Below are 10244 nucleotides of genomic sequence, written 5' to 3'. Positions count from 1 at the left end.
GCCAGCACACCAGCGCGACGTCGCACGCCGCCGGAACGTTGGACGACCCGTCGATGGGCGACCTCGCGGCGCCGCCCGCGAGCGCAATCGCGTCAAGCGCGTCGGCGGCGACGACGCCGTGAGCGGAACCTCTCGCGAGACCCAGCGAGTGGTCGTCCGTGGCGTACACCTCGACGGAGTGACCGTCGAGCTCCTCGCGTAGGTGTCGAGTCAGCCGGCCGTCTCCCGCCCCGAGTTCCAAAACCCTTAAGCTTCGAAGCGGCTCGCCGACGTCGTCGGCGCCGATGATCTCGCTCCTCCTGCTGCGGAGGTACCGCGCAAGTTGAGCGACGTACTCCGCGGTGAGGACCTCGTACTGCTTGTACGTGGGCCATCTTTCGCCGAGGGTACCCGCGACGTACTTGCTCCAGCGTTCACAGCCCGAGCAAGTGCACGTCACCGCGCCTGTCGCGTCCACCGTCGGACAGCAACCGCTGCCCTCGGGGTTGAAGAGCCCGAACTCCCGTTCCAGATGAGACGCGGACGGGAGCGCCGCCGCATCCATGTATTCCGCCCCGCGACTCTTCCGACTGAGTTCATGGAGTCTAAGGAAGGTCTCGGACGGGGCCATCGACGGCCCCGACGACTCTGCGGGCGCGAGTGTGGCGACAGGTGACAGGTCGAGTTTTTTACGTCTGGCAGTCAGCTTCGTACCTTCACTTTTAGGGATCTTAACGTCCGCTCACACTCGCGGCGAGCATGTCGGAGCGAGCGAATAAGCGAGGCCGCTGGGGCGGCGGGGCTGGGATTCCCCCGGGAATGGGCGTGCAGGCGCCTGACCTGCAGGAGGTCCCGCCGCCCCCTCCCCCCGGCGCAGCATCACAATCGGCGGGGCAGCCCGACTTCTCCGCCGCAGGCGTCTCGGCCATGAGCGTCGCCGCCGCCAAGGCTGCCGCAGCCAGGGCCGCCGCCGCCATACAGCAGCAGCTTCACGGCATGGGAAGCGGCGCGGACGTGAACAGCAAGTACCCCGGGATGCCCCCCGCGTGGGGCGTGGGCATGACCGAGGCGCAGAGGGACGCCGCTTACGCGCAGCACACCAGGCAGTCGCGGCGTCTCTACGTCGGGTCCCTGCCCAAGCCAGTCAACGACGAGGCGCTGCACGCGTTTTTCAACAACGCGATGGTCAACTCCGGCGCCGCGATCGACCCCTCGGGCGGGCCCTCGGTGGTGAACACGACGATCACTCACGAAAAGGGATTCGCGTTCATCGAGTTTCGAAGGCTCGAGGACGCCGAGTCGGCGCTGATGTTCGACGGGATCGTGTTCAACGGATCCAAGCTGATCATCAAGCGGCCGAAGGACTACGACGCGGCGAGGAACCCGATCTGGGCGATGCGCGGGCAGGCTCCGCCCCAGGATGAGGTAAAGCTCATCGGCGAGGAACTCCCGATTGGCACCATCATCGTCGACGGCAAGGAGGTCAAGATCCCGCTGCCCCCGCCCCTCCCCTCGGAGTGGCCGCGGCTTCCCCGGCGAACGCCCAACGGCCCGCACAAGATGTACTGCGGCGGCTTCCACCCGTTGCACACCGATCTTCAGGTGCGGCAGGTGCTGCAGAGCGTCGGCGAGCTCAAGTCGTTCGCGGTGATGCCCGACGAGAACGGTCGGCCCACCGGTCACGCGTTCTTCGAGTACAAGGACCCGCGCCTGTCCGCCGTCGCGGAGACGGTGCTCACCGGCATCAGGGTTCGAAATCGTCGGCTCGTGTGCCGCCGCATGAACCCGGACGCGGCACCGGAGAAGCCCGGCGAGTCCGCGACGTATGTCGTCCCCGACGCGGCTTGGCCGCTGCTGGAGCCGGCGTCCGCCAGGCTCGCGGTGTACATGGCCATACGCGAGGAGCACGACGCGTTGGCGCGACGGGAGATCGAGGAGGCGGTGCACGCGGAGGCTGCGCGTCTGGCGAGGTGGGACCCCGACTTTATATCGCACAAGAGGGTCTTCGACGACGCGTGCGTGTTTCTCGAGTTCAAAGACGGCGGGGCGCTCGACGGCGGCGACGGCGGCGGCGGGGCGTGCGGGGGGAACACGGCGGAGGACGCCGCGGTGCGTTGCTCGTCGGGAATGAACGGGAGGACGTTCGAGGGGCGGCGGATATACGTGAGGTACCTGCCGCCGGAAGGGGAGGAGGATGGCGAGGCCGAGGCGGGCGAGGGCGCGGTGGCTGTCGTCAGTTAGCCATTGGGATTTAAACAAAATCTGGCTTGCTTTGGGGAAGCTGCTTTGGGAGGTCCGATAACTTCGCGACGACGAGGTTTTCTGAGTAGGGGGGGCTGCCGCGGCCTCACACGCGTCACACGCGCAGTATCGCGTGTCGTGCATCATGGGCGCTTGCATTGGGCGCATCTGCGAGCCTTTCACGGGGCGCTCTCATGACCGTCTGACCGCCAGCTTCGCCGAGGCGGCGCTGCACCCGCTGGAGACACCGCCTGAAACACCGACGGGAGGGCTCCTCCAGAACGGCAACAAGCCGAGTGAGGAGGATAAGGAGGACGACGACGACGGTTATGAGAGCGCGAAGAGCGATTTCAGCACGTGCACGTGGTCGAGTGAGCGCTCCGTGGGAGCCGCCGGCTCGCGGAGCTCCCAACGCACGCCGCCCCCTCCTCGCCTCGCCACGCTCGCTTCGCCCCAGCCGACCGCCCGGGGCGACGGGGGGGACCCGAAGGACCACGACGGCGACGCGTGCACGCCAGACGCGTGGCGCGCGCTCTCCGAGGCCACCGCCCACCTCGAAGACGACGCCCTGGACCGGCTCGAGGACGACACCCCGGGCGCCTCGAAGAGGACGAAGAGCCGACTGGGCGTCGCGGCCAGGCTAGCGAAAGTCGCCGCCGGCATGCGCATGCTCCGAGCCGTGGGGCGCGCCATTTACTCGGCGGGTGGTGCACTCGACCTGACCGGGTTTGGCGGAACTCCAATCCGTTGGCACAGTGGCCACTCCACGCTGAGAACGCATCATCGGGGCGAGTCGACGCTCCGAAGGTCGAACGGGGAGCCTCGGCCGAGCCGAGCGGCGCGGATGTTTTGCCAGACAGACAGGGACTTCGGCAGGGCATTGGGCACCGTGCGTCTCAGTATTTGCGACTCGGATAACGAGAAGGACTACGCGGATCCCGCGATCGACGGGGACTGTGGCGTGTTTCCCGACGGCGCCACCCCAGAGGGAAATATACTCCGCGTCGTCCGGTCCATCATCTGCGATTTGGACGTTCCAAGACACCTGCAAAAGCCGTTCAACCCGATACTTGGTGAGACTGCGAGACACGAGCTGCAACTGGTAGGCGGCTGCAAAGTAAAATCGGTCATCGAACAGGTGTCTCATCATCCTCCCATCACCGCATTTCACTGCGACGGTGACGGCGATTGGGTGATTCGTGGATATTTCCAGCCGAGGCCTCGGTTGTTGGGGGTCCACGCCGTCGAGGTAGAAATGCTCGGACGACGTATGTGGGAGGTGGGGCCGCGTGATCGTCGTGAAATTTACGAGAGCGATTACTGCGGTTTCCTCTGGAAATTTCTACCCAGGATGAAGACGTCCCTTTCTACCCAGACGTGGTTCGTCGAGTGTAAGCAAACCATGTTGAGGGCGGAGGTCACGCACGGAAGGAAGCGAAGCATCAAGGGGAGGGTCTTTAACGTACTGAAACCTTCCGAGACGCTATTCGCGATCGACGGCGCCTACGATTCGTGCGTCTTCGTGAAAGAGCCTTCGACGACGAAAGTTCACGTTCTGTACGACGCCGAGGAGGCCGCCGCTGCCGAGGAGGTTGAAGCCGACGTCGCCTTTCAACTTCCGGGCGACGAAAAATCGAGCGAGAGGGTGTGGGGCAGCGTCATCGACGCGATGAACAGGGGCGCGTGGGACGAGGCTCGGGCGGGAAAGCGCAGGGTCGAAGAAGCCGAGCGGAAAGAGCGGCGGCGGAGGAAGGATGCCGGCGAGGGGCCTTGGCGGCCGAGGTTCTTCGAAGATGTGGACGGTGATTGGGTGCTGCGCCGTTTGGGTGACAACGCCGACGAACCCAGAGGCGCACCGCCCAGACCAGACCAGTAGGAGGATCACGCGTGGAGACCATCATGTAAACCATCGAGCGGAAACGTCCAAAAACATCGCCCCTGGTCGCCCCCATCGCCCCCCCGCGCCCCCTGTGCTTCGAGGGGCACCCCGAACCAGCAAAAGCAAAATCCAAAAACGCCTCGCACTCGGCACGAATTAGCCGTTCCTTCCCAAAACTTTTTCGCGAAAGGCTCTCAACATCGACACAGCGCCCCGCGCGCCACAGAGTCCCCGCGCGTTCGAACCAGCGTATATCGAACACGGCAAGATGGTTCGCTTCGGCGGTGTCCCCATGCCGGAAGAGACCGTCGAGGACCCGACGCTGCAGCACAACTTCAAGGGCCACAAGGGCGTCGTCCACGCTTGCGCATTCAAGCCAAATCTCAAGCAGGTTTGGCATCTCTCCCTCTCCCTCTCCCTCTCCCTCTCCCACTTGATCTCCATCTCCATCCCTCTTCCTCTCCCTTTGTCACCCGTTTCTGATTCACCATGCGTTTGGGATCGACTCTACCGCAAGCTGGTCACCGCGTCCGAGGACCACTCGCTCATGATATGGAGCCCCGGGGTTCCAAACGCCAGGGCGTACAAGTTCAGCGGCCACACCGACGCCGTCACGGCGGTGGCGTACTCGTCCGACGGCACGACCATCGCGAGCGGCTCGCGGGATCGCTCCATCCGGATGTGGACCCCTTCAATCGTCGGGCTGTACGAGCCCAAGGCGCTCAAATCGGCGCACGGCGGGTGCATCAGGTCCGTCTCCTTCTCCCGCGACGGCACCTTACTCGTCTCCGCCGCCGACGACAAGACCGTGAAGATCTGGGGCGCCCCCGAGGGCAAGTTCCTGCACACCCTCTCCGGCCACATCAACTGGGTGCGCTGTGCCGAGTTCAACCACGACAACGGCCTCATCGTGTCCGCCTCCGACGATAAGACGGCGCGGCTGTGGGACGTCCGCGGACAGAGGTGCGCGTTCATCTACGACGACTTCAAGGCCCCGGTGCGGTGCGCCAAGTTCCACCCCGACGGCGCCGCCATCGCCACCGCGGGAGACGACCGGACGATTCAGGTCTGGGACATTCGCTCGCAGAAGCTGGTGCAGCACTACCACGCCGCGCACGGCGATCGCGTCAACTCGCTCTCGTTCCATCCCTCGGGCGACTTCCTCCTGTCCACGTCGGACGACGGGACGGTCAAGGTCTGGGACCTGCGCGAGGGTCAGCTGTTCTACACCCTGAACGGGCACGATGGGCCGAGCACGTGCGCGGAGTTTTCCCCCGACGGCTCGTTCTTCGCGTCGGGCGGCGCGGACCAATCGGTGATGGTGTGGAAGACAAACTTTGACGCGGTGCTGAAGAAGCACGCAGGCGCGACGGATGTGAAGCTGCCCGCGCCGTTCACCGCGGAGGCGCCCATCTTGAAGGATGATCCGAGAGCGGCGCCCGTGATGTCTACCGAGCGCGCGATGGAGGGGCTGAAGGCTGGTTCAACGCCGCCTCTGAAGGAAAATAAGAACAAGGAGCCGGTGAAGACTCCGGTGAAGAAGCCGGCGGCGGCGGGCGGGGACGGTGCCATCCCCGAGGCGCTGGCGCAGACGCTGGGTCACATCGTGGGTCAACTGGATGTGCTCACCAAGAGCATCGGGTTGATCGAGGAGAGGCTCAGCGCTAACGAGGATAGGGTGAAGGACCTCGTCGGAATCGCGGAGAAGAAGAGTTCTTCAGCGAGGATCGCGAAATAGGGAGGGGTGCAGTTTTAAAGAATTGTGTCTATAGAACCACGTCGATAGAACGCAGCCCGGGCTACTACCTGCTACTCGCGTCTAACCTCCGTGTACTCTATCTGGCTGTCCTCTCGCTCGAGGGTGTAAGTTCCCAAGACGTCGTCCTCGTCATACGAGATGGTGCAATTTTCGCACTCGTTTAGAGCCTGTTCCAGGCGCTCGTTGTTCCGATCATTCTCCTCCGCGCGCCTCAGCTTGACCCATCCGTCGCCGAACAAACCCCCAACCATGAACTCGTACCGGTGCTTCAGCTTGTGCGTCAGGTGACCCATGAACAGCACGAACAGCGACCCGAACAGCACCGGATACAAGACGTACCAGTACCCCAGCTGTTGGAACGCAGCCTGGTCCATGCATCCCATGATCGCCGCCGCTCCGGGCGGGTGCACGCTGCCCGTCCACATCATGAAACCCAGCGCGGTGGCCACGGACAGCGCCCGGGTCCACCAGCACGACCCGAAGAGCATCACCATCGTCGCGACGATGAACGCCGATGCCACCGTCGCGGTCACGCAGTTGTACAGCCTCGCCGCGGGATTCTCAACGGTACCGAACGCGAGCACGCTGATGGTACCCCACGCGCCGGACATGAACGGCAGCCCGTGCGTGACGTGCATGTACCGATCCACCAGCCCCAGCGTCGCGAGGGTGACGAAGCACATGAGAAACGCCCAGAATATGTCGCTCGTCGGTCGCTTCTGGACCTCCTCGCCACCGCGTCGGTTGGGCATCGCCATGCGCGAGTACGGGTCGAGCGCCAGGTGGATGCGTTTGACCCCGAAGGGGTAGCCGGTCAGGTTGGGCGGGTCCTGGTCCTCATCCGAGGTGGCGGAGGATGCGGAGAGCGCGGCACGGCAGACCGGTAGAACGCACCCCCGCGGCGGACCCGCGGAAGGGCTATCCGCCATCTTCCTCGCGGAGACGAGGCGGGGACGCGACGCGACACGCTGCCGATGGGCGAGCGGCGCGGGTGCGGATACGCGCATCGACGACACGAATTTCGCGGGGGCGCCCATCATTCCCGTCGAGGATTTCTAGGCGCGGCGCGGTGGTGTCGACCTCAATCTTAAATCTGTTGGGCCGTCGAGACCGGTGCCGGCCTTATCTTAGACCAGCGTGAAGAGGGTTTAAGGGCCGTCTCTGAAAGGGCTCACTGTGTGCCGCGCCCGAGTCCATGCGACTGGCCGCGACGAATCTGTCAAGCATATTCGGTCTCTCCTCGACCCGCTCAGCGCTCGCCCGCTCCCTAGCCGCCGCGCGCGCGCCTCGCTCGTCCCCGCTCTCCCGGGTCCGCGAATCCGCTCTCGAGAATCGCGCTCGGAACGTCGCTCACGCGTCGTCTCCAATCATGACCTCCGCGGCCGCATCCGCGTCGCTCCTGGGCCTCACGCGCTTCCCCGCGCCCCGCCCCTCGGCTCGCAGCGGCGTCGCCGTCCCCGCGGTGCACAGGCGTCGGTTCACCGCCGCCGTCGTCCCCCCGCGCGCGGTCGCCGCCGACGCCGACGTCGAGACCGCCAACCTCCTCCCCGACGCGCTCCAGTGGCCCGCGCGCGACCAGACCTGCGGCACGCTGCGCGAGCAGGACGAGGGCAGGACCGTGACCCTGTGCGGATGGGTGGACAAGCAGAGGGACATGGGCGGCATCGTCTTCGCCGACGTCAGGGATCACACCGGGTTCGTGCAGGTTGTCTCCGACGCGGACACCCCGAAGGAAGCCACCGACGCCCTAGCCGCGATGCGAGCCGAGTGGGTCGTGTGCGTCACCGGTCGCGTCAAGAAGAGGACCGCGCCGAACGATAAGGTCCCGACCGGCGCGGTGGAGGTGGCCGCGGACAAGGTCACGGTGCTGAACACGGTGGCCAAGTCGCTCCCGTTTTCAATCAGCGGCGCCCCCGAGGGTGACGACGACGAGCTGCGCGAGGAGGTTCGACTCAAGAACCGCGTCTTGGACCTTCGCAGACCGCAGATGGTCCGCAACCTGCGCCTCAGGGCCAAGACCGTCCGCGCGCTTCGTAAGGTGCTGGAGGATACGCACGATTTCCTGGAGGTTGAGACGCCGATCCTGACGAGGTCTACCCCCGAGGGAGCTCGCGATTACCTCGTCCCTTCGAGGCTCCAGCCCGGCGCGTGCTTCGCGCTGCCTCAATCGCCGCAGCTGTTCAAGCAGATGCTCATGGTGGCGGGTGCGGATAGGTACTATCAGGTGGCGAGGTGCTTCAGGGACGAGGACCTGAGGGCCGATCGCCAGCCCGAGTTTACCCAGCTCGACATCGAGATGTCGTTCACCGACATGGACGGAATTTTGAACCTCGGCGAGGATCTCATGTGCGCCGCGTTCAAGGAGGGCGCCGACGTGGATCTCCCCAGGCCGTTCAGGCGGATGACCTACGCGGAAGCCATGAGCAAGTACGGCAGCGACAAGCCGGACGTGCGGTACGGCCTGGAGATGGCTGAGCTCGCGGACGTCGTCGCGGGTACCGAGTTTAAACTCTTCGCCGGCGCCGTCGAGGCGGGCGGCGTCGTCAAGGCCATCGCGGTTCCGCAGGGGTCGAGGATAAGCAACAGCAGGCTGAAGCCCAAGGGCGACGTCTTCAACGAGGCGATCGCGGGCGGCGCGGGCGGGCTCGCGTTCGCGCGCGTCGGCGAGGACGGCGTCACGCTCGAGGGCGGCAAGGCGCTCTGCGAGGGTCTCCAGCCCGTGGCGGAGAAGCTCATCGCTCGGTGCGGCGCGGGCGCCGGCGACTTGCTCCTCTTCGGCGCGGGCGACGAGGGCACCGTGAACAAGGCGATGGATCGGGTGCGTCAGTTTGTCGCCAAGACCCTGGACATGGTCCCCGAGGGCCAGCACGCGGTTCTGTGGATCACCGATTTCCCCATGTTTGAGTGGAACGAGGACGAGAACAGGCTCGAGGCGCTGCACCACCCGTTCACCGCGCCCAACCAGGAGGACGTGGCGAACGGCGGGGACATCAAGCAGGCCAGGGCCATCGCCTACGACCTCGTATACAACGGCGTGGAGGTTGGCGGCGGATCGCTCCGCATCTACCGAAGGGACGTGCAGGAGAAGGTGTTTGACGCCATCGGGCTGGGGAAGGAGGAGGCTGAGGAGAAGTTCGGATACCTGATGGAGGCGTTTCAGTTCGGCGCGCCGCCGCACGGTGGCATGGCGTTCGGACTCGACAGGCTGGTGATGATGCTCGCGGGGGCCAAGTCGATCAGGGACGTCATCGCGTTTCCGAAGACGGCCACCGCGCAATGCCTGCTCACCGCCGCGCCGGGCGACGTGTCCGACTCGCAGATGGCCGAGCTGCACATCGCCAAAGCCAAAAGGGAGAGCGAGCAGCAATAGAGATGTTGAAATGACAGTCTTACATGTGCGAGCGTAGCACTGGTGCTAATATTATCCATCGGTACACGTTGGTTCGCGGGAAACGCGTCGCGCGCACATCGCGGCATCCGCCCACGCCCTGTGTGGGCGCTGTGAGGCGGGCCGGTCACGTCGGCGCGGCGTCGTCTGTCCTTCGCTTAAAGAATCATCTCACACGAATCACTGCGTGAGCGGTATCGCCATGTATGCGATCGTGAGCGCGGTCGAGATCGCGACGGACGCGCCGTTGAAGGCGTTCACCTTATCGCGAATCTTCTGCGCCACGGATTTGTCCTCGATCTCGCGCAGGCCGGTTCCGTCGACGTCCCAGACGCCGGCCTGCGCGATGTTTCACAAGCCCGTCGCCTCGCTTCCCTTGAAGCCGAGGCCGAGGAAAAGGGGGACGGCGATCACGGCTCGCTGCGCGGGCGGCGCACCGGTGGCGAGCTGGACCGCGGCGATGAGCGCACACGCGATCCCGAACGCGGTTCCCGCTTTTCCGCGCCTCGCCCGTTCGTCGGCGTCGATGTTGGTGAGGCTGCACGCGGCTTCCGCACGCAACTCCGCCTGCTCTTCCTCGGTCGTGGTGACGCTAGAAGCGTCGACGTCCTCCTTGAAAACCCCCCACTTGATGCGCTTGACGCCGCCGCCGGGGTAGAGCTGCTTGAACACGTCGGCGAGAGGATCGTCGAAGGCTTCCGTCTTCGTCTCGGGCTCCTCGACGTCCACTGGAGAAGATCTTGCCGCGACGCTTTTTATCCTGCGGCTATCCTGCGCCTCCTGTTTGCACCCCGGCACCCTGTTTGCACCCCGGCGCCTCGCGGATCCCGAGGGCGCGGCGCCCGTGGGAACGTGCGCAACCACCCTCAGTGATACTACGGTCGCCATCTCTGACTCGAAGCGCGCGTATGCGTGCCGGGAAGAGTGGCCACGTCGACGAAAAATAAAAAGATTTGCGGCACCCTAGTGGCGGTGGGGACCGTTTATATTGTTGCATT

At 65.1% G+C, this 10244-nt stretch overlaps 7 protein-coding genes across 7 annotated transcripts in view; 4 read left to right on the top strand and 3 right to left on the bottom strand.

Annotated features, from left to right (window-relative positions):
• The window catches only part of MICPUN_60809 (hypothetical protein), a gene marked incomplete at both ends in the record, with an annotated part of 942 nt that extends 332 nt beyond the window's left edge, over positions 1-610 (bottom strand). The window contains one exon of the mRNA XM_002507927.1: positions 1-610. This exon is cut by the window's left edge and continues 332 nt beyond it. Within this exon, the coding sequence (XP_002507973.1) occupies positions 1-610 (610 nt within the window).
• Positions 611-738: 128 nt separating this feature from the next.
• MICPUN_60808 (RNA binding protein) lies at positions 739-2220 on the top strand (the record flags this gene model as incomplete). The annotated part of the gene is made up of 1 exon (XM_002508218.1): positions 739-2220. The coding sequence occupies one exon, from the start codon at positions 739-741 to the stop codon at positions 2218-2220; it is 1482 nt and encodes a 493-aa protein (XP_002508264.1).
• Positions 2221-2365: 145 nt separating this feature from the next.
• Positions 2366-4096, top strand: MICPUN_60807 (predicted protein; the record flags this gene model as incomplete). Its single annotated transcript, XM_002508217.1, has 1 exon — positions 2366-4096. The coding sequence occupies one exon, from the start codon at positions 2366-2368 to the stop codon at positions 4094-4096; it is 1731 nt and encodes a 576-aa protein (XP_002508263.1).
• Positions 4097-4331: 235 nt separating this feature from the next.
• MICPUN_53124 (predicted protein) lies at positions 4332-5875 on the top strand. Its single transcript, XM_002508216.1, has 2 exons — positions 4332-4490; positions 4617-5875. Exons 1-2 carry the CDS (start codon positions 4368-4370, stop codon positions 5835-5837), a joined length of 1344 nt encoding a protein of 447 aa, XP_002508262.1. The 5' UTR covers positions 4332-4367; the 3' UTR covers positions 5838-5875.
• Positions 5876-5908: 33 nt separating this feature from the next.
• On the bottom strand, positions 5909-6787 carry MICPUN_60805 (predicted protein; the record flags this gene model as incomplete). The annotated part of the gene is made up of 1 exon (XM_002507926.1): positions 5909-6787. One exon carries the CDS (start codon positions 6785-6787, stop codon positions 5909-5911), a length of 879 nt encoding a protein of 292 aa, XP_002507972.1.
• A 440-nt stretch (positions 6788-7227) lies between these two features.
• MICPUN_84428 (predicted protein) lies at positions 7228-9228 on the top strand (the record flags this gene model as incomplete). Its single annotated transcript, XM_002508215.1, has 1 exon — positions 7228-9228. The coding sequence occupies one exon, from the start codon at positions 7228-7230 to the stop codon at positions 9226-9228; it is 2001 nt and encodes a 666-aa protein (XP_002508261.1).
• A 4-nt stretch (positions 9229-9232) lies between these two features.
• Positions 9233-10159, bottom strand: MICPUN_112679 (selenoprotein). The gene is made up of 2 exons (XM_002507925.1): positions 9652-10159; positions 9233-9585 (listed from the first exon to the last, which is right to left on the bottom strand). The coding sequence occupies exons 1-2, from the start codon at positions 10132-10134 to the stop codon at positions 9427-9429; spliced, it is 642 nt and encodes a 213-aa protein (XP_002507971.1). The 5' UTR covers positions 10135-10159; the 3' UTR covers positions 9233-9426.
• Between the last annotated feature and the right edge of the window lie 85 nt (positions 10160-10244).

This window comes from Micromonas commoda, chromosome 8 (genome assembly GCF_000090985.2).
Source record: "Micromonas commoda chromosome 8, complete sequence".
Lineage (NCBI taxonomy): Eukaryota > Viridiplantae > Chlorophyta > Mamiellophyceae > Mamiellales > Mamiellaceae > Micromonas > Micromonas commoda.
The sequence above is the reverse complement of the archived record's forward strand: the minus strand, read 5'-3'. Positions and strand labels throughout refer to the sequence as shown.